This window comes from Pimephales promelas, chromosome 10 (assembly GCF_988280905.1).
Source record: "Pimephales promelas chromosome 10, fPimPro1.hap1.1, whole genome shotgun sequence".
Lineage (NCBI taxonomy): Eukaryota > Metazoa > Chordata > Actinopteri > Cypriniformes > Leuciscidae > Pimephales > Pimephales promelas.
In genome coordinates, this window is record NC_142778.1 from 35,536,515 (window position 1) to 35,559,512 (window position 22,998).

General features: G+C 38.3%; 1 protein-coding gene across 1 annotated transcript in view; it reads right to left on the minus strand.

Annotated features, from left to right (window-relative positions):
- tiparp (TCDD-inducible poly(ADP-ribose) polymerase) overlaps positions 1–22,998 on the minus strand; it is a 40,458-nt gene that overhangs the window by 7,510 nt on the left and 9,950 nt on the right. The window contains exons 4-5 of the mRNA XM_039684126.2: positions 2,570–2,756; positions 595–782 (exon numbers count right to left, since the gene is read on the minus strand). Of these exons, the coding sequence (XP_039540060.1) occupies positions 595–782; positions 2,570–2,756 (375 nt within the window). The remainder of the gene's footprint in view (positions 1–594; positions 783–2,569; positions 2,757–22,998) is intronic.

Here is a 22,998-nt window from a genome sequence, read left to right on the forward strand (position 1 = left end):
AATATTGTCAAAAATACACTAAAATAATATCTCGCTCAGCCCTGATCCAATAATGCTCGTGGCGGAGGCTACGGTGGGACACATTGAATCTATTGAGAAAGAAAGAGTAAAAACGAGAGAAAAGATTCAAAACTGCTGTTCGCCTTCATTTAGCTTTATGGAAAAAAAGAAATATCCATAATTCTCTGACCCTTCACAGGCCCGAGTGACTTAGTAGATGTAAATGATGAAAGCCGCCTCAGCTAGTCAGAAATTGGACTTTCATATGGTCAGGTTAAACTCTCTTCCACAGAGCCAGACCGGTCAGAAAACCACTAAATCTTCCTTCTCTCCTGTGTTCGGTTTCGTCTTTGTCACTGTAAATAAGCCCTGCAGTTGATAACAGATGATTCTCTCCCCATGAAAGTTATGATGGACCAGTCCATGTTCTAGCTTTAGGCAAGTATGAATATTATGTTTCAGCTCTTCAAGCAATTAAAATGAGTCTGATATGTGCTCTCGGACCACTTTGGAGTGTATCCAGAGGACCTTTTGAAGGACAATTGGTTGTAATGGGACTTTCAGGGGTGTCTAACAAGACACGCAGATACTCACTGGAGGTAAGGCGTGAGCATGATGGAGGACCGGAACAGCGGGCGTTTTTTGATCTGCCGGCGGAAACCGAAAACAGCATTTTGCTGGAAGCCCTCGTGAATGTTCAGGATGTACTGATTCTGCAGCGTGATGAAGCGGACCTCCTTCAGACCTCGACCGCTCGCCTCCTCGATCAACCGAACCACCGGCTGTGAGATGGAGAAAGAGAGAGGAAATGAGAACAACAGCACACTTAAATGCTCTCCGACTCCCACACGATTCATCCGGAGCACTGGTCAGAATGTATCCATCATAGGAGATTTTCACAGGAAATAAAAAGCTTTGTTACCAAAGGAACGCTTATGCAATGTTCTGATTTCAGGCGCTTGTGAATAGAACAGGACGTCTTCTCTGGTGCGTGTGCGAGCCAGCTCGACTTGAGGCGCACACACACAACACCGCACGTACATTCACTGAGCCAACCACACACACACACACCCAAAATCAAGAATTACACACTATCCTACACAAGTATGGGATCGATAGGATTTTCAAAAAAAACTTTTCTGAAAGAAATCTTCTCAAAACAGTAATATTGTGAAATGTCATTATAATTTAAAGGAGTAGTTCACTTTAAAAAAAAACTTTTGCTGATAATTTACTCACCCCCATGTCATCCAAGATGTCCATGTCTTTCTTTCTTAAGTCGAAAAGAAATTAAGGTTTTTGATGGGGATTTTCTCCATATAATAGACTTCAATGGGGTCCAAACAGTTCAAGGTACAAATGAGAGTTTCAGTGCAGCTTCAAAGGGCTTTAAATGATTCCAGACGATGAATAAGGGTCTTATCTAGCTAAACGATCGCTCATTTAAAAAATAAATACAAGTTTAAGTTTTATAAGCACAAATGCTCGCCTTGCTCTGTTCTGTGATTAGCGTTCGTGACTCTCCTGTTCGAACTTGTTTATCAGTGGCTCAGTGGCTCAGCCAAGCTCGAACTTGGCGGCAGTGGCTCAGTGGTTCATGTGGGTTGTCTACGAACTGAAAGGTTGGTGGTTCAATCCTCGGTTCCACCTGACCAAGTGTCGAGGTGTCCATGAGCAAGACACCTAACCCCAGCTGCTCCCGACGAGCTGGATGGCGCCTTGCATGGCTGACACCGCCGTCGGTGTATGAAAGAGTGTGTGAATGGGTGAATGTGAGGCAAACTGTAAAGCGCTTTGGTGGCCATTAGGTCTATGAAGGCGCTATATAAATGCAGTCCATTTACCATTTATCAAAATGAACAAATCATTTTTTGAGTCATGACTCGAAGGGTCCTAGATAAGACCCTTATTCATCGTCTGGTGTCGTTTAAAGCTGTCTTTTGGAACTTGAACCATTTGGTCCCCATTGAAGTCCATTATATGGAGAAAATCCTGGAATGTTTTCATCAAAAACCTTAATTTCTTTTCGACTGAAGAAAGAAAGACGTGGACAACATGGATGACATGGGGGTGAGTAAATTATCAGCAAAGTTTTTTGTTAAAAGTGAACTAGTCCTTTAATATAACTGTTTGCTATTTTTATATATTTTAAGAGTTCAGTGATGCAAAGCTGAATTTGTAGAAGCCATTAATCCACTCTTCAGTGTCAAGGAAGCAAATCAAGATTTGGTGCTTCTTATTATCAATGTTGACAATCAACAATCATTTTTATGGAAACCATGATACCATGAAACCTTGGACCCCATTGACTTTCATGGCATGGAAAGAAAATACAATGGAAGTCAATGGGGTCCAACTGTTTGGTTTCCTACATTCTTCAAAATATCTTCTTTTGTGTTCATACAAGATTGGAACAACTTGAGGGCAAGTAAAAAATGACAGAATAAAACATTTTGGGTGAACTATCCCTGCATCCTTGCTGAATAAAAGTATTAATTAATTCTTTCAGAGCCCAAATTTGTACATGTATATTTGCTTATTTAAAGAATGGATCAGATTGGCGTCTCACCTCTGAATATTCCCTCCAGCCGAAGTTATCTCTACAGTAGTACTTCCACACGGACAGGCAGTCAGGGGTGGGGCTTGTGGTTGTGGGCGTGGTTTCGTTGCTAGGGGGCGTGGACAAACGCCTGACGAGGTCAAACTCCAGGTCACACACTCGCATGGCACTGAAGTCCAACGTAAACACTCGACCGCTGTGCGTGAAACAAAAGTGAACACATGTCAACATACAAACATCCCAACAGCTAATAATAATCTGTCCTTAAACCATGAACTTCCTAGCCCTTCGAAGAAAAACAACGTCTTACGCCTCATTTAATTTCCACAAAATACCTTGGGCTTATTGGAAAACTCTCCCTTGGTCTTTGTGGTCTTCAAATACTCAAAAATAAGGGGTGGGATTGTCCTCCAGACGGATGGGGGAGGAGCGGTGACCCCCCGACTGACCCCGGCTTTTTAGGTCACCCATGCCCTCATCGATTACACTTACTCTTCAACACAAAGAGGATTTGGGGTCAAAGGTGAAATGTCTGGGCTAAAGTAGTTCCAATAATGGCCAACCCACATGCAGACCCAATTCTCCCAGTGGAAGAATAAGAGGCCCTTTTTAATGGTCAAAACATTTGCAAAACCCAAAATTGCGTCTTCTCAAAGCTAGTCACACGCATAACAAACCACCATTTAAAAATAAAAAAAATGATGCTAGCCACCAGCTGCATTTTTTTTTTTAGCATTTTCATGGCCCTCAACTGACATTAAACATTAAAATGTTGTTGAAATAATGTCTATTTGTCTGTTTAATAAAAAAAACATGTCTGTTTTTATAATAATAATAATGTCTGTTAATAAAAAAACATGAATTCAACGTCAAACACCAACGCGTTGAACACCAAATAGTTGTGGTTTTGTTAACTCACGATGTATTCATCATAGAAATATCAACAGCTTTTGAGTTGTAGGTCAAATCAACATTATTTGAAGGCTACAACCTCAAAATTCAACGGTTATCCAACCGGTTTGACTCGACGTTGAATATAGACAAGTACGGACAATATTTCAAGCAAAAAACTGAGAAAATCGTGCTTTTGGGCGGGATTCAGAACGATGAGTCGATCGGGTCCATCAAGTCGAGTCCTGTTGCTCGTCCTGAGTCGACATTTCATTCAGTTACATTCGACAGTTTTGATTTATATTAGAGCCCGACCGATAAAGGATTTTGAAGGCCGATACCGATACTAATATTTTTGGGTTAAAAATCCGATATTCCGATATATCGGCCGATATTTTATTTTTTTATTTGAAACTGGACATGATAGTCACAAATTTTGTCATGCTTATTTGAGTTAAGAAAACTGATGGGGATGTCCTTTTAATTGTTATTCAAGCAACGTATGTATCGTGACCAACTCAACGAGTGTTGCGAACAGGAACGGTGTAGAGTGCCCTCTGGTGGACAAACTATACAACTCCAACACTCGTGACATGGTTCAAGCGTGTTTCGTCCGTTTTTATTTTATTTTTGAAATATTCATTTATCGGCCATTATAACTGCCGATACCGATAGTTTGGAAAATGCCTAATATCGGCCGATAATATCGGTCTACCGATATATCGGCCTGGCTCTAATTTACATGCCGCTTAATGTTTGATAATCGTGTTATTTTACATGTTCTATCGCTTGTTTTTGCATCTTCTTCTTCTCTTGTGTTTTGATCCGGAGATTCTCTACTCTAATAGTGTAAATGTGTAACAGCGCCCCCTACCGTGTAACAAATGGAAAGCCAGAAGTTTTTAGGTTCCTGAGAGGTCAAATATGAGACACCACAAATTATTATCATTTGATATAACAACGAGGAGTGAGAGAAGTGATAAAACGAACCCGCTCTCTCTCTCAAACATACCAATAAAGGTCAAAGACCCAGACAACTGCAGAGTGCACTAGACCGAAACTGCCCGACGCACTTAATATCAACACAGCCGAGAGTTTTGAGAGCTAATCTCAGACGTACACCAGAAGGACATGGCGCTCTGGCAGGATGGGTGGACTGAGGCCTGAAAGAAACACTCACAAGCGAACGTGGCGGACAGACGGGCGGTAGACTAAACACTGGAAGTCCAGAGCACATCATAGGAGGCCGAGCAGAGAGAAGATCTCAACAAACGCAACAATACATACATACAAAACACAATTAAACAGCAAGAGGCCATTCGTGAGCATTAACAAGCCTCCAAAACATGGCATTAGTAGACTAAACATGAGCACACCGAGCCAAAACAATCTGAAAGAAATAAAATCTGTGATGTGATATTTTATTGGTCAGTTTAAATTTACCAAATAATTAGAGCTGGACAATTCTGGATAAATTGAGAAACAAAATAAACTAAATAACACGTGATTTACTAGAGGCCCTGACAAAATCCAGACCTATTTGAAATGTTTTATTAATTTGAATAAATGATTCAATGACTTACTCATAAATACTTGTTTCATTACTGGATGAACGAAGCTCTGACTGAATGACTCAATGGCAAATACATGTATAACAGTCACTTGTCGTCGGTGTTTTGTTAATTGTTACACTGTAAAAAAATGAATATGCTTTATCTAATCAATAAAAGTGTGGCAACAGATTACAAGCAATATTATTGATTAAATTGAGTAATCATTAATCAAAAATTAACCATTTAAAATGAGTAAAGTTTACACCTGTTGTTAAAAAGCCACTGAAGGAGAAAACTGTAGTTTTAAAACAAGCCTTAATGGTTACTTAAATGTATGTTTTTTTGGGGAGTGGGGTTTGTACATTTTACTCATTTTAAATGGTTAACTTTTGAATTAATTTGATTAACTGTTACTAAATTCTATTGTTAAATTTTTTGATTAGATAAAGCGCATTCATTTTTACAGTGTATTTGAAGCGTCGAGTAACTTACAAAAGGCAATATACTCGATTTTCATCCTGTAGACATCAGTGTTATATAAACTTTTACCCCAGTACTTCTGCGATAACGTGAATATTAGCAACACAAAAATAATGACGACTAAATGTAATTAAGTAATGAACAAAAAGGCCTTTAAACTAAACAATACTGATTTTTTTCTTGTGATTTTTGAAATACGACCAGGATATTTCTCAGTGAGAGCCATCTTAAAGCACAAAGTGAGCTGCCAAAACGGTCATATGGCACAGAAAAGAAAGAATCATGCTCACACAATGTCCTACTATCTTTGAAATCATGCCAACAGACATAAAATCTGATCTAAATGCATGAGAAACAAAACCAGGCCCAGACTTAAGTTCACATGCATGTGTGCGCAAGAGAAAGATGCTTATCACTGACCTACTGAACTGACTCAGCGAAACAAACCATACGTATGCATGAAGCAGACACTCACACACGCACACAAAATGACGTCTGAGAGGGTCTGAGAGCAGTCCGTGCCAAATTTAAGCCCATTGTGTAAACAAGGTAAATGGTTTACTTCATCCAGGAATTAAGATTCGGTCATCAATTGCTCAATCCAAACCCATGATGAATGAAATTGAAAAATGAGGATCAGCCGGAACTGACACAATCACTATTGTATTTCATGACACTACAGGAATAGACTGATCAATATGCAAAACATCTGTGTATAGTTTTCTGTTTTGAGTAAATCTGTCACCCTACACTAGATTACCACACAAGTCACTTGTTTCAGGGCACTGGGCACTCCTCGTTCACTTCCTAATTCCCCAGTAGAGCCCGACCGAAAAAGGATTTTGAAGGCCGATACCGATACAAATATTTTTGGGTTTTAAAATCCGATATATCGGCCGATATTTTTTTTCATTAAATATTGTTGGATTTCACACACGTGTAAAAGAAAAGCTAACTTTTCTGCACAAGATACAATTGATACTTTTTCTCTATGTCTAAATGTTCACTCCTCGCAGGTATAACTTACATTTTACAATGCAGGGACTGTAACTAGAGATATGCTAGTTATAAATACAGTAATCATTACTTTATTTAGGCAGAAAAAGTTCATTGTGGTTTCCAAGCTCATTAATGTTAACGTTAGCGGTCTTCCACTGATGATAGTGGCGTTAGCTCGCTTTGTGGTTAGCTAGTCTATGATGAGCCATAATTTAGCAATGGATAACATCATACTGCAAATTGTAAAACATACATTTTCAATATAACAGGCCAAGGAGAGATGATTGAAGCGTGTTTCGTCCGTTTTTATTTTATTTTTTAAATATTCATTTATCGGCCATTATGACTGCCGATACCGATATTTTGGAAAATGCCTAATATCGGCCGATATATCGGTCTGGCTCTACTCCACAAAGCCATACAGGAAAAACTTGAGTAAGTTATAGAGCCCGACCGATAAAGGATTTTGAAGGCCGATACCGATACAAATATTTGGGGGATTTAAAATCCGGTATTCCGATATATCGGCCGATATTTTATTTATTAATATATTTTTTTTAAACTGGAGATGATTAGTCACAAATTTTGTCATGCTTATATGAGTTAAGAGAACTGATTGGGATGTTCTTTTAATTGTTATTCAAGCAATGCATGTATCGTGACCAATTCAACGAGTGTTGCCAAGAGGAACGGTGTAGAGTGCCCTCTGGTGGACAAACTATACAACTCCAACACTCGTGACATGGTTCAAGCGTGTTTCGTCCGTTTTTATTTTATTTTTGAAATATTCATTTATTGGCCATTATAACTGCCGATACCGATAGTTTGGAAAATGCCTAATATCGGTCTGCCGATATATCGGTCTAGCTCTAGTAAGTTATGAGAAAACTTTCATTTTAGGAAACTATTCCATTAAGATTCAGAGCCCAAAATCTTCAGGATCTACAAGAACAGTCCTCACTCTCTTTTTCAGAGAAAAACACACATTGTGTCCTCTCAACTGGAACACCATGGGCTTCTTCAACCATACACACCCAGAAGTATACAGAATACACACCAACTCTGAAGCAGCGCCAGCGTGTTCGGGACAGCCTGTCTTTCACACACAGTTCTGGAAACACGAACACACATTCTGCCCAACAGAGAGACCGGACGGTTCCCCAAACACACCGCGTCCATCACCAGGTAAAACTAGACTTTTGCCTCCACATTTGGAGGCATTCGTGTCCTTCAGACCACAGTAAATCTAGACTTGCTCACACACCAGTTGCTGGGGAACAAAATATAGATGGTTTGTGTAATCTCACGTCTGGAAAACATTCATTATCTCATGTGTGTGTGTGTGTGGGGGGGGGGGGGGGGGGCAATGAAACTGACGGCTCACAAACAACTTTTTCCTCACATACTGGTAATTGAAACACACAAAACCTGAACATCTAGACAAAGAATGTGAAACTATAAGCCTGAAAATGTTATTACTCAGAGTAGAGATACGTCACCTAAACTGTGTTTGACACAAATGATACAATCTATGATTTATAGGACGAGGATAAAGCTGTAAAGTGAACTGCATCCCTCCCTAAAAATCCCACGTCTAGTTTAAACTGGTTTCCAAGCCAGGTCAAGTTGGTAATAATAATATGGTTTAGCTGGGTCTAAAAAGTGGCCAAAACAAGCCAACAGACCAGCTGAGCCAGCGAAGACCAGTTTTTTCCAGCAGTGATAGTGTTATTTTAGTATTATTTATATAGTAGTATATAATTTAAGCTTCATTTCAATTACAGATTTGAACATTTTTACTCTTTATTTTGACTATACTAATTATAAGTAACTTTGCAAATCTCATTATCGGAATAAGTTGACATAAACTTGTAAAAAGTTACTTATAGTCAGTAGATTGTTTGTTGGTGGAGCATCGAAATAAAGTGTTATTAAGCAGACGGTCGACTAATGCTCTAATGACTGCTAGTTGACTTGAAGTTGGACCGTCAACTGTTACTAGTTTTAGTTTTAAGTTAACAATAATAACCCTGGCTCAGATAATGTATCCTAATATTTGAGTTAATAATGAAATCACAGAATTCTAAATTGAATATGGTGTGTTGGCAATTCTTCCAAGCACACTTCAGCTCTTCTGAGACGCAGGTAAGATTATCGGGGTCTTTGTCACAAGAGAAACACATGAGAAGCAAGAGATAATGTGACAATGGATTTCCTTTTGTGATTTTTCTCACCTACAAGAAGTGCAAAAAATAATACAAATCCTTCTCTTGAATCCAAAAGAGCTGAGAATATGAAAAGAAATCTCATATAGTAAACCCAGCAAGCGATAGCCGTCATTTCACAGTCTAGGTTAACTCTAGACCCGATAAAGTCCGGCTATGAGTAACCCACTTCTATACTCTAAAAAAATGCTGGGTTGTTTTAAACTTTTAACCCAATTTTGGGTCAAATATGGCCTAACCCAGCCATTGGGTTACATTTTTAAATTACATTTTTAACCCAATGTTTGAGTTTGTCCAAATTTGACCCACAATTGGGTTAAAACAACATAGCATTTTTTAGAGTGATAGCCAAAATAACCATGAATTTAGTTACATTGCTTACATGATGGAATATCATACATCTCGCAAGTTATTTTGGCAAAGTAAACAGTGATTACAAGGATTTTGGTTTCATTTCTACGCTCATTTCATTTCTTTATCTACTTGATTACTACACTCTAAAAAAGGCTGGGTTGTTTTAACCCAACTTTGCATATATATGGACAAACCCAGCCATTGGGTTACATTTTTTAATTACATTTTTAACCCAACATTTGGGTTTTTCCATATTTGACCCAAAGTTGGGTTAAAACAACCCAGCATTTTTAGAGTGTAATCTATTCTTGGGCGATGGTTAGACGTCAATTCAATTTTCACTGAAAGACCAATTTTTGCCTTGGATATTAGACATCCTGTAGCCGTATTCACTTTATAGCCCTTAATCCTGTAATTATGGACAAATGTGGGCACAGAGGACTCGTATTTTTTATTTATTATAAATGTTATATCACTGTCTTCTATAAAGTTTTGTCTATCCATTTATGGTGGGTTTTTTTTATTTGGGGGGTATTTTTGAATTTATTTACTTAAAAAAGTACCATATTTTCTATGTAAATTATGCTTATTTTTACGTTTTATTTTTTAATTTTTTTTAACTACATTAAAATATCATTCCAATAAGTTCTTACAGCTAAAAACCTAAAGATGAAGTGACTTTGCAGTCACCTGGTGTCTTATTTTGGCTTATTTTAGACTGCTCTCAATTACAGTTTTTCCATTCATTTCTATGGGTGCCCATTTTTGACACAAATATAAGATTAAGGAGGGTTTTTTTTCACTCACTTAACATTGTAGAATTGAGTCAAAAAAACTGTGTGTTCAAGAGGCAAACTTAGGAAAAGTAGCCAAGTCTTGTACCGCTCAGATCAAGGGAAGTATTTTTTAAAAATAAATCAAAACTATTTTGCCCACGTTTGTCCAGAATATGGTTTTAGGGTTAAATGCAAAATTGCTTGCTGGGAAACAACACCAACAATATTATCAGATCCACTGAAACGTATGCACAAAATGTTCCGACAACATCCCAGAAATAAAAACGCCGTCCCTTACACAATAATAGCTCGGTAATCATTAGAAGCAAACCTCAAATGTGGAGTTTCTCAACAGAAATGAGTTTCACAAGCTCAACATCCTTGTGCAGGAATCAGTGTGTTGCTCACTGTTTCGCTCCAGGGTGTTGCTGACTCATGCTAAGTCATCTGTGCTCGATACACAAGCAGAGACGGTGCCAATATCTCTGAACGCTGCGCTCTCGCTCCACCTGCCCTTCTGCATCTAAAGCAGGCGCACACAAAAGCCATTAACAAGAACGATGGCTATCACATCCCCGAGTGAAAGCGCCCGAGAGAAAACTGGTTTGGGGAAATGAAGAGGCTCTTTATGACGGCAGAAAGAAAGTTTCTTTCTGTTCTTTCTCTCGTTCTTTGTCCAGAACTCTCTGCTAGTACAATGAGGTGCAATGAGGAAAGAACAGGGCATTCTGGGATTAAGGAGGATAAAGAAGTGACTCCACAGAAAGCTAAGACAACATGAAATAATAAAGCCCAGAGGATCACACATTATCTCACTCACTTTGAGCACGGTGTCATTTCTAACGTCATTTCTCAGACCCGATTATCTGGCAATCTGGCGGTGGGAAGTAACGTGGCTTCCATTTCACTTTAACACGAACACATGCGCGTAACTTGTGTAGTGCTCAGCTTGTGTTACCTCTTTCTTTTGGATGCGCATCGAGGTATGCGATACCTAGCGTGAAGCGTTTGACCGCAGCACAAACACACACACTGGCTTTCCTGACAGACTAGGTTTCACAGTAGCTCACCCACACACACTTTTTCAGACCTAGCACCGGGTAACCATGACGGGCCGAGTAATAGCGTGGCCATAACAATAGAAGTGCCTCCCCTCGAGGACAAAGCGTGGTCAGACGACTAAAAATAACCTTCCAGTCATTAAATTAAGTGCAAGGATTGATTCTCTCTGCACTCATCGCCACAACCTACTTATGATGAAGGCAGGGGATTTTATCGTTTAGTGGACAGAACGATTGGTAGACGACGTACTTAATAAGCATGATGGAGAGATTGTACACATTATAACATTTGTTTTGGTCGCTCGGACGCCGCTAAATACAGTGTAAACGGTCGAAAACACATCGCTTTCATACTGTAAACCGCAAAAGACGTCTACTCTACGTCTGCTGACCTCATGTATTAACGTTTTGGGAAGAGACTAGCCAGACGGGATTTAAAGGAGTAGTTCACTTTTAAAAAATGTTTTTGCTGTAATTTACTTTCTTCAGTCGAAAAGAAATTTAGGTTTTTGATGAAAACATTCCAGGATTTTCTCCATATAATGGACTTCAATGGGGACCAACCGGTTCAAATGAGTTTCAGTGCAGCTTCAAAGGGCTTTAAATGACACCAGACGATGAATAAGGGTCTTGACCCTTCGAGTCATGACTTGAAAAAAGATTTGTTCATTTTGATGAACGAGTTCGAACACGAGAGTCGCGAACGAGAACTTTTCAAAGCGATTGCGTATTACGTGACGTCACAAACGCGCATCATTTGAGCTTATAAAACTTAAACTTTTTTATTTATTTTTTTAATTGACCGCTCATTTAGCTAGATAATTGGTCTGGAATCGTTTAAAGCCCTTTGAACAGTTTGCAGTTTGCACTGAAACTGTCTTTTGGACCTTGAACCGTTTGGACCCCATTGAAGTCCATTATATGGAGAAAAATCCTGGAATGTTTTTATCAAAAACCTTAATTTCTCTACGACTGAAGAAAGAAAGACGTGGACATCTTGGCTCGAATGCGTCTCCCTCGTCTACTTGTGATCCGATCGACCAAAACACAGCAAATGTAAACAGGGCCAGAGAGAAGAGAGGGGAGCGGTTGATAAGCCAGTTTCTCCTCTCTTTATCTCTTTCTCTACATGTGAGGTTAGTCACGAGTGAGTAACCTGTTCTGTTCTTCCTGTAAACCCTGCTAAAGCGTTCGATGACCCCCTGACCCAATTCATCATCACGGTGACCGTGACCTGTAACCGCCTGATGTCTCACTGGTGTCAAGCGCTGAGATCAGCCAATGTGCACACACAAACACACACACACCCTCATTTGACTGTGAGCGAGAGGTATTCAAAAACTTTATCCAGCGACATTAAAATGAACTTGAATAACCTAAAAGGGAAATAATAACATGAAAGGTCAGTATCAAGGTAAAAGATTCAAAGTATTGAAAGGCTCAAGTATGGACTAAAGCCTGTGCAAGAATGCAAGCGAGAAAACGGGCCGTAAAACTGCGTCATGAAGTGCTTTGAAACGCAACACCACGTGAAATAGATAATAAAAAGAGAACTGTTTTTGTTCATGTACTTAGAGAATGTTTCAGGTTTTAGTTTCACAATTTAAAAGCCGTGTACAACCGCATTTAAATGAAGGTTGAAATCCCCTAAATTATTCTTCTGTCTGCATACACAAAAATATGAGTAAGAATATCACTTAAAGAGATTGATTTGAGATTAAATTTTGAGAAACGCTAGTAACCGTCTAAATTTGACGAGAGCATGCTTAACTGTACGATATAATTATAACTTCTGTAAAAAAATAAACTGTGTGTACACTACAGTAGTGACAGATCATTCAGTCCTGCTACGTACTTTCCAGTGAAACAGATTATAGAGTGCAATAAGGAAAACATTTAAATATAAACCTTTAAATACAGCCCTACTGTGAGCTATGAGGTTGTTAATCAATGGCATTTGCTTCTGTTGAAGCCGTTAGCCCGCATTATTTCAGCTCATTTAAAAAATAACGGAATTCCTGGTGAAAAACTACATTACCCATGATGCTCTACAGAAGATTCCACCAATCAGAGAGCCAAAAGAGCAACACTGTCCAAAATATTTATTTAGCTCCGCCTACTCCCATTAAAGTAAAGTAATTATCGATCTCTATACGTTCTCAAAATTTGTATAAATATTCGGGCTCTCAAACGATTAATCGCATCCAAAATAAAAGTTTGTGTTTACATAATATATGTGGGTGCACTGTGTATTACTATTTTGTATATATAAATACACACACATGCATGTATATTTAAGAAAATAATTATTTATATATAAAATATTATATATATATATAGTATATAAATTAAAAAAATATACAAGCATGTGTGTGTATTTATAAATATATATATATATATATATATATGAAGAGTTCAGATGCAAAAGCCTCTAAATGCCATTTGAAATTTTCTTCTTTAATGATGATTTTTATCAAACTTGTATATTTAAGTTCAGTAATTTCACTTAAATAACAATTAATAGGTAATTATCATTGCCATTTAAGTGAAATCACTGAACTTAAATATACAGGCTTGATAAAAATGATCATTCTAGAAGAAAATTTCAAATGGCATTTAGAGGCTTTTGCATCTGAACTCTTCATATATATAAAATAATTATACACAGTGCACCCAGATATATTATGTAAACACAAACTTTTATTTTGGATGCGATTAATCATTTGACAGCCATACTGGTGCCCAGCAAGCAATTTTACGTTTAAAAGACGTCTAACATTCGTCCAACACGGCCCAGACGTCTAGGCTGAAACAAGGCAGAAATTGGGCTGTCAGTGAAAATTCAATAGACGTCTAAACCATCGTCCAAGAATAGACTAGTCATCAATTTAAATGAGTGTAGAAATGAAACCAAAATCCTTGTAATCACTGTTTACTTTGCTTGCATGCTGGAATATCATACATCTCGCAAGTTATTTTGGCAAAAACGGCATGTAACTAAATTCATGGTTATTTTGGCTAGAAATGGGTTACTCATAGCCAAACTACATCGGGTCTATAGTTAACCCAGACGGTGAAATGACGGCTATTGCTTGCTTTAAGCACTGAGAACAGTGTCCATGACCAGCTTCAGTTTAACTTGCCCAGGTTATGCCAGTCTCTTGTTATCCAGCACTTCTGCAAAATAGGGGAACTCGAGCCCAGCTGGCAAACTCAAACACTATACAGTTCTGCTTTTCCGAAAGCTAAATCACGCTCAACTTTAAACGCACACACCCAGAGTACTGAAGAGAAACCCACACTAAAAGGGTCAAAGCTAGGGGAAGAGCGAGCCAGAGAAAGGGAACGCATGAAGTTTAAAAGGATTAGCAGCCTTTAAAACCCTGTGCGCCACTGAGCATGCCCGAACCCAAGGTCTGTGTGGGGATCGGCATGTTCCACATACAACCACTTCTGAGAGACACGCTCCAGTGATTAGCCTTTAACCCGTCAGCCCGCTCTCTCTTGGCGCATATGCCGCAAACGCCAGTGAAAAGGCACCTCTGTGCCAGCTGTGGTTTGCAGCGTCAGACGGTTTCTCCGAATGGAGAAACAGAGCGGACCGGATCCAAGAGGAACGAGACATTTCATTTTTCTACACTTTACTGCCACTCATTCCAACGCACCAAAACACAGTACGATCTTCCGACTTTAAAGAGTAACTAAACACTAAACCAACTTTTTGTAGTTAATGATCTGTAAGAATGGATCTTTATCAGTACCAGTCATTGATATGAGTAGCTTTTTTGACATTTGTTTATAAAGTGTTCTATTTCTACAATATATGGTGTAAAAACGTCTTAGTGCTGCCCTCTTCAGGTTGAACGGTGGCTACTGCAGTTGAATTTTCCTATTGGATGTTCCGCACTTCGTGACGTACGCAGGTTTCAGCTCGCCCTTGGCAGTATAAAAACCATCTTGTGTCGTCAAAACCACTGTAGCGAGTCAGGAATTGGAATTGTGAGTATTGAAAACGATCAGGATAGAGTGTTTTAGCATCTATTTCGTCCTCTTTTCAGCATTTTCAAATATTACCAGTGGGTGGAGTCAGGCTCCGACCAGGGTTTTAGTTACCCTTTAAAGGTAGCCTACAATATACAAGATTGTTTCGCCACCAGGGGGCGCTAACCTCTAAAAATAACAAAGGCGTATATTGATGACGTATATTCTGCATTAAGCGGAACTATGGATCTTGTCGTCAAGCTGATGGATCTTTTAGGGATGAGTGAATACGGTGATGTTTTTAACATGACTGCGTGATTGCTAGACGTATACCAACGCGAGTCCCACGAATAATTCTACCGAACTACACGCAAGTGTTGAATTAACACTCACACGGGTCAACGCTGCTTCACTTGCTCTAACAGTTACACGGGATTTGAGTGTGTTGAATGTTGTGTAGCTAGATTAACAGTAGAGAATAACACACACTCTAAACTAAAAATTTGGGTCAATTATGGGCAAACCCAACTGTTGGGTTAAAAATGTAATTTAAAATTCTAACCCAACTTCAACTTTCACTTTCAACTGTAATTTTTTGAATTACATTTTTAACCCAACATTTGGGTTTGTTCAAATTGTTCCCAAATTTGGATTGAAACCACTCAGCATTTTTTAGAGTGTAAAGATCATATTCTTTAACTTATCATGTTGAACTAAATAACATTGATTAGTTTGCTCACCATGCTCAACATTTGCTCACCTGTTCACAGTGTTGTGCCTGAACGCGTTCATATTTTGGGCGAACGTGAGCTAAACGTACTCTATTACTGCTAGGGTTGGGAATCGTTAGAATTTGAACGATTCTGATTCCGATTCTTAAAGATTCTCGATTCCGATTCTTTTAAGAGGCAGGGTCAAAAAAGTTTAGCTAATCTTGCTAACCAACGGTCTTTCTGAAGGAAATACTCCTTCTGTCACAAATTTTGCATTTTGCCGAGATTTCGTTATTTTTAGAAAAGTGAAGCCACACTTTAGACCGCCGACGTAAGCTCTGTTATGCCAACACTTCCGGTAGACGCTTCTTCGTTGTTGTTGTTCAGCGGTTTCTTCTTCCGGTCGGCGGACTGTGAATATCGAAACTAGGAATCGAAATTTTAAGGATTCGGGGAAAAACGAAAAGTTAGTCCCGGTCCGATGCTCGATTCTCGATACCCAACCCTAATTACTGCCTGATGAACGTTACTGTGAACTCGTTCATTCTGGTGTCTGTGAACGCACGCTCTCTCAGTTTAACTTCGTACAATCGGGTGCCAGATTTCTAAAGAACCTTCCAGGCGAAAACCCGGCTAAAACACACATAAACAGGCCTTAATATGTAGCGAAAAAACACCCAATCTGGCAACACAAGACACTAGTGTCGCGCCGCGGCCGCTGTCGACAAAGCAGCGCGCGAGGAGGCGTCGTATGATCATTTAAACGGGTTTTATGACGAGGTCGGTGAGGATGGGAAAAATCGTACATTTCTGTGCAAACTGCCCGTCAATAAAATAATCATTGTCTGTGGTTGTATATGAGCTGTGGCAATAATAATAAATAAAAAGAGCTTGCAACATATGGAAAAAAAGAACTATAAACGAACTAGTTAATTTTAAAATTGTGAACTGAACTTTGAACTAGTTCATGTAGAAAGTGAACTTTCCCAAAACTGCCTGTTTAATAAAGAAACCTGCAACACTCGCGTCTCTAAATCGAAGTTAGTCGCGGACGTGCTCTCGGCATCTCGAAAGATGTTCATCGTCGTTTTAGTCCTCTTTTTGTCTCAAAGTCTGCTTGCCATGGTCCATAATGTTTGAACAAAACAACAACAGCGTGAGCGTCCTTCTTGGCATAACGGGCATAACCGACCCAGTTTTCAACGTCTGTCGCCATGGTTACGAAATTTTTTCACGAATTACAAGTGGTTGGAAACATTTGGGATATTGTAAGTAATCAACTAAACAAAATATATATATCATTGTCCTAGTGGTTTTTGGATATTTTACTGCAAAAATCCTACATATTGCACCTTTAATAGCATAAACGTAAAACAACTGATTTTTTCCGTGCTCAGCTTGAGCCTCCCGCATGCCAGCATTATTTACACCCAGCACGAGCGTCACAGTCTGACAAGAATTAAACAAACACACACACTCACGTATGCACCTGATCACACACTACCAACCCTGAGATAAGGCAGTCACCTCTGCGGGTGGTAAACTCAGCAATGAGACACAATCAGCCAACAGATACTTACAAAACACACACAATGACACACAGGGCAGCTGCAGAAGTCGTATTAGTAACGTGCAAACGTCTTTTTTAAGGCTATGTAGTACACAGTGAATCAGACAAAGCCTCTGACTGGGATAGGTCATCCAGAAATGGAAATTCTGTCACTCCAAACCTGTATGATTTTCCTTTATTCTGCAGAATATACGAGGAGATGTTTTGGACCCCATTGACTTTCATTGTATGGACACAAAAAAAACACTAATACATCTTTTCTTTTATGTTCCACAGATGAAATACAGGATTGGAATGACATTGAGTGACTAAATGATTAAGAATGAAGCTTATTTGTTCTTCTGAAAGCTCAAACCCCATCAATAAAGCATGTTTGATCTTCCGATAACCATATTTCACGTGTCTTTCCAGTGCTGAGCAATGTTTATTTGTGAATAAAAGCCATATACAGCAACCGTGTCTCTTCTGCAGACTTGGATTAAACCGCTTGATTCATATGGATTTCTTTCATTATCAATTTTCAACATTTAAAAGCATCAATGGTTTCGTGTAATAGGCTAGGTTTTTGATGAAAACATTCCAGGATTTTTCTCCATATAATGGACTTCAATGGGAACCAAACAGTTCAAGGTCAAAAGACAGTTTCAGTGCAAACTGTTCAAAAGGGCTTTAAATGATTCCAGACGATGAATAAGGGTCTTATCAAGCGAAACGATCGCACATTTAATAAAATAAAATAAAGTTTAAGTTTTATAAGCTCAAATGCTCGCCTTGCTCTGTTCTGTGATGCGCGTTCATGACTCTCCTGTTCGAACTCGTTCATCAAAATGAACAAATCTTTTCCAGAGTCGACTCGTTCTTTTCATTCAACAAAAAGATTTGTTCATTTTGATGAACGAGTTCAAACAACAGGAGAGTCACAAACGCGCATCACAGAACAGAGCAAGGCGACCATTTGAGCTTATAAAACTTAAACTTTGTTATTTATTTATTTATTTATTAAATGAGCGATCGTTTCGCTTGATAAGACCCTTATTCATCGTCTGGAATCGTTTAAAGCCCTTTGAACAGTTTGTAGTTTGCACTGGAACTGTCTTTTGGACCTTGAACCGTTTGGTTCCCATTGAAGTCCATTATATGGAGAAAAATCCTGGAATGTTTTCATCAAAAACCTTAATTTCTTTTCAACTGAAGAGAGAAAGACGTGGACATCTTGGATGACATCAATTATCAGCAAAAGTCTTTTTAAAAGTGAACTACTCCTTTAACAGATGACTGATGACACTATAAGTTGAGCAGGAATATATATATATATCACTCCTAAAATAATTAATGAAACTGTCCATGCTATCTAGTTTTATTGCGTTATGGAAGGATGTACCCGTCACTGGACTCAAATAATCAGGTGCGAATAGACATTTCTGGCACAAGCGGTTCGAGTAAAGATTTACAAGCTTCCATGACACACACAGGCCCTAAAAGCGAGCGCTATCATTTAATATAATCACTTGATATCTACTGTAATGAGTGACAGCTGATTATAAAGCGGAAAGGGCTTTCCATTCTTCCTCTTCAAGATGTTTAAGGGAATACATCAACCTCAGTCAACACTCGACTTCTCAATTTTTGTTTCCATTCAGGGAGGACACGCTCAGAAGAGCTGAGGGCAAATAAATACTCTCGTTTCCGTCTTGCGCTCTGTACGAGAAAGAAGAAAAGGTCTCAGGATGTTCTGGAGGCCATGCGGGGACTGACGGGACGTGTCGCACATGTGGGACTGTTTGTTCAGACAATCCAGCCACTATTTGACTCGTTCTCTTTGTCTTTGTCCCGCTCAGCGGGAGAGGAACACATAAACATACTTCAGCTGCAAAGTTTGCAAGCTTTTGTTTATGTTAGAAAGATTTGAAAGAGAGAATAGAGCTCTTTATGATCTCACTCGCACAAAAACATTGAAAGAAAAAACACGATGAGAATTGCTATGATATTTTACATATTGCCCCACAATCACTCCTTCATACACCGACGGCGGTTCATTCATTATTGAATGAAAGAGGGAAAAAATACCTTGGTAATATGTCCAAAAACACGAGGTTAGCATGGTGCAGTTTTGAGTGATTTACCGGTAGTGATTTTGGACAATCGTCTCTATTGCGATTACGTTGCCGCATCAGGAAAGCTTATCATTTGAATGCGTTTAAAAACAAGCTATTTAAACCGCTCAAGAGCAATTAGCAGTGAAAGAGGATGAGCGACGCACACATATTAAGCCAATGCTCATACAGTTATTATATTACACAATTATTTAGCTCGAACAGTCAAATACACAAGCTTATGTGTCAAAATGGCCGTCTTTGTCAGTGTCTTAAAGGGATACTCCACTTTTTTTTGGAAATAGGCTCCCCCGGAGTTAAACTGTTGAGCCGATCTCCGGTTTTGGTGGTACCATTAGCATAGCTTAGCATACATCACTGAAGTGGACAAGACCATTAGCATTTAGGAGTTGTAAAATTAGCCTATTTCCAAAAAAAAAAAAAAAAAGTGGAGTATGCCTTTAAGTGAACGTAAACGACTGAGAAAGCGTGTGTGTATCAGCACATTAGATCTTGCATGCAAGTAACAGCAGCCTAATATATCTACTTTAATAAGAATACATTTACACACTGACTATGCAGTGTATACTTGAAGTTTTTTTTCAGGCAGGTCTATTTCATTTGTGTCTTTGTTTTGGTGTTTCAATGGTATAACATTTTTTGGATACCGTAATACATTTATTTAAAGCAATATCGTGATCGTAATCGTGAAATAAAATTACTTTTGGTCATATAGTGACTGCACCAACATTCCCCGTCAGTAACATGCTACATTATCACCATACACTTTTAAAAGTGTAAGAGAGAACGAATCCAGGAGGAACACATTTTATGAGTCAAAGTGACGGTGAGACCTCACCCATGTGAATAATTCCATGGCTCGTCTGAGGCGTTATCTCCTTTCTCACACATGCAAACACCTTGGTTTCAGGTCACCGTGCCCTTGGTGCACACTGAGATTGTGTGACAAACACAATCATCTCAACCTCAGCGGCTCCCATGGAGACCAAACCTTAAGGGTCAGGGGTCACAGATCTCACACATTGCAGCACAATGGCACAAAAAAACATGAAAACCTATCAGGCGCCGGCACATCCATTAGTTAGGATATACACAATAAAAATGTGGATTACTGAGAACCAGTGTTAACAGTAGCAGCCTGAGAGAACATTACATCTAAAAACAAGCCAAAATCAAGATCTAAGAAGCCATTTTTTACTTGTTTATCTTTTGTTTGGCAACCAGAAAGTGTCCAAATACTGTATCTTATTTCTAACTGCACACTCTAACAAATTTGGGTCAAATATGGACAACAAACCCAAATGTTGGGTTAAAAATGCAATTGAAAGTGAAAGTTGAAGTTTGGTTTTGTCCATAACTGACCCAAATTTGGGTTCAAACAACCCAGCATTGTTTAGAGTATACAGTATATGATGATTTATTATCATTTATGATTTATTATCAATCATCAAGAGCACTTAATAAATAAAAAAAAAAACTCCTGACTTGAGTGGTTTATTCTACTCTGAGCAATGTTTGAACTTTGTATTTTGAGCACTTCTATTGTTGTTATTGCCTCTTCACGATGAATAACTCGCTTTGGATTAAAGCGTCTGCTAAATGACTAAATGTAAATTTATAATCCTTGTTTTTTTTTCTTAAACATTTTAGTTGAAAATTCATCATCTGTTGTTTTAGTTGAAATGTAACGCTATAAGTGTGATATTGTGTCATGGTATTCAAAAATACAGTCGTCCAAAATTATTTAGACACCTTGGTCAACAAACCAAAATGTCAAATCGAGATCTAAGAAGCGATTTTTGTATTTCTAACTGTACACTCTAACAAATGCTGGGTTGTTTCAACCCAAATTTGGGTCAAATAAGGACAAATCCAAATGTTGGGTGAAAAATGCAATTAAAACATTTACAGTTGAAAGTGAAAGTTGAAGTTGGGTTAAAATTTGAAATTACATTTTTAACCATGTCCACATTTTACCCAAATTTGAGTTCAAACAACCCAGCATTGTTTAGAGTGTATATGATGATGTATTATCATTTATAATCCTCATTTTTTTTCTCTTAAATATTTTACTTGAAAAATTCATCATCTGCTGTTTCACTTGAAAAGTAATGCTTGTAAGTTTAATATTGCGTCATGGTATTCAAAAATACAGTCGTCCAAAAGTATTTAGACACCTTGGTCAACAAAACAAAATGTCAAATCAAGATCTAAGAAGCGATTTTTTTGTTTGACAACTAGAAAGTGTCCAAATACTTTATATTATTTCTAACTGTACACTCTAACAAATTTGGGTCAAATATGGACAAACCCAAATGTTGGGTTAAAAATGCAATTAAAAAATTTACAGTTGAAAGTGAAAGTTGGAGTTGGGTTAAAATTTGAAATTACATTTTTTAACCCAACAAAAACTTTAAATCCTTACTTGAGTGGTTTATACTACTCTGAGCAATGTTTGAACTTTGTATTTTGAGCACTTCTTGTGTTGTTATTGCCTCTTCACGATGACTCGTTTGAATAACTCGCTTTGGATTAAAGCGTCTGCTAAATGACTAATTGTAAATTTATAATCCTTGTTTTTTTTCTTAAATGTTTTACTTGAAAAATATGGACAATATGGGGTCAAATATGGACAAACCCATTTGTTGGGTTAAAAATGCAATTAAAAAATGTACAGTTGAAAGTGAAAGTTGAAGTTGGGTTAAAATTTGAAATGACATTTTTAACGTTTGTCCATATTTTACCCAAATTTGGGTTCAAACAACCCAGCATTGTTTAGAGTGTATATGATGATTTATTATCATTTATAATTTTTTTTTCTTAAATGTTTTACTTGAAAATCCAATCATCTACTGTTTAACTTGAAAAGAAATGCCAACAAGTTTGCTTTTGTGTCTTGGCATTCAAAAATATAGTCGTCCAAAAGTATTTTTTTTAAAAAATGTCAAATCGAGATCTAAGAAGCGATATTTGTACCTGTTTGTCTTTTGTTTGACAACCAGAAAGTGTCCAAATACTGTACATCTAATGATTGATCATCTACAATCCTTGCCTTCAAAATAAACGCCTTTAAATTGAATATCGTGTCTTGGTATTAAAAAACACAGTGGCCCTGAAGTATCTGAAGATTTAGGAAGACATTTTGGGCATATTTGTCTTTGACAACCAGAAAGCGTCCAAATACTAAACAGTTAGAGTATGTGTATTGATTTATCATTTAAAAGCCTTTCACTTAAAAAGTCCTCGCTATTTTCCTTTCAAATAAATGCCACTTAGTTTGCTGTATTTACAGCCAATTACATTCTGTGCCCAGTGGCACGTCTGTCACACATTTCTGCTCAGTAACATAACACAATGACTTCTCCTAGAGAAAAAAATCCCCCACACATACAAAAAAAAAAAGATGGGGGTCAGCAGGAAAGGGTGTGGTTTACAGGCCCTGTGGGTCTCACTTTACCCCGATCCACCAAAGTCAGCAGGAGGTTAATGGGCGGCTTTAGCTATTAACATGAAACAGGTCACTGGGAGCCACGGTTCTGGACTGATCGAGCCAACAGAGACGCTTACGTGGGCCTAACTCTGTAGACAAAGACCCCCTAAACAGTCGGCCGTCCCGCAGGAGAATTTCCATGACAAATGGCCAACGCTATCTCCAAGAAGGAAGTAGCCAGGAGCTGTGTCATGGTGAGCATTAAAATCACTGTCTCTTTTGCTTTGTCAT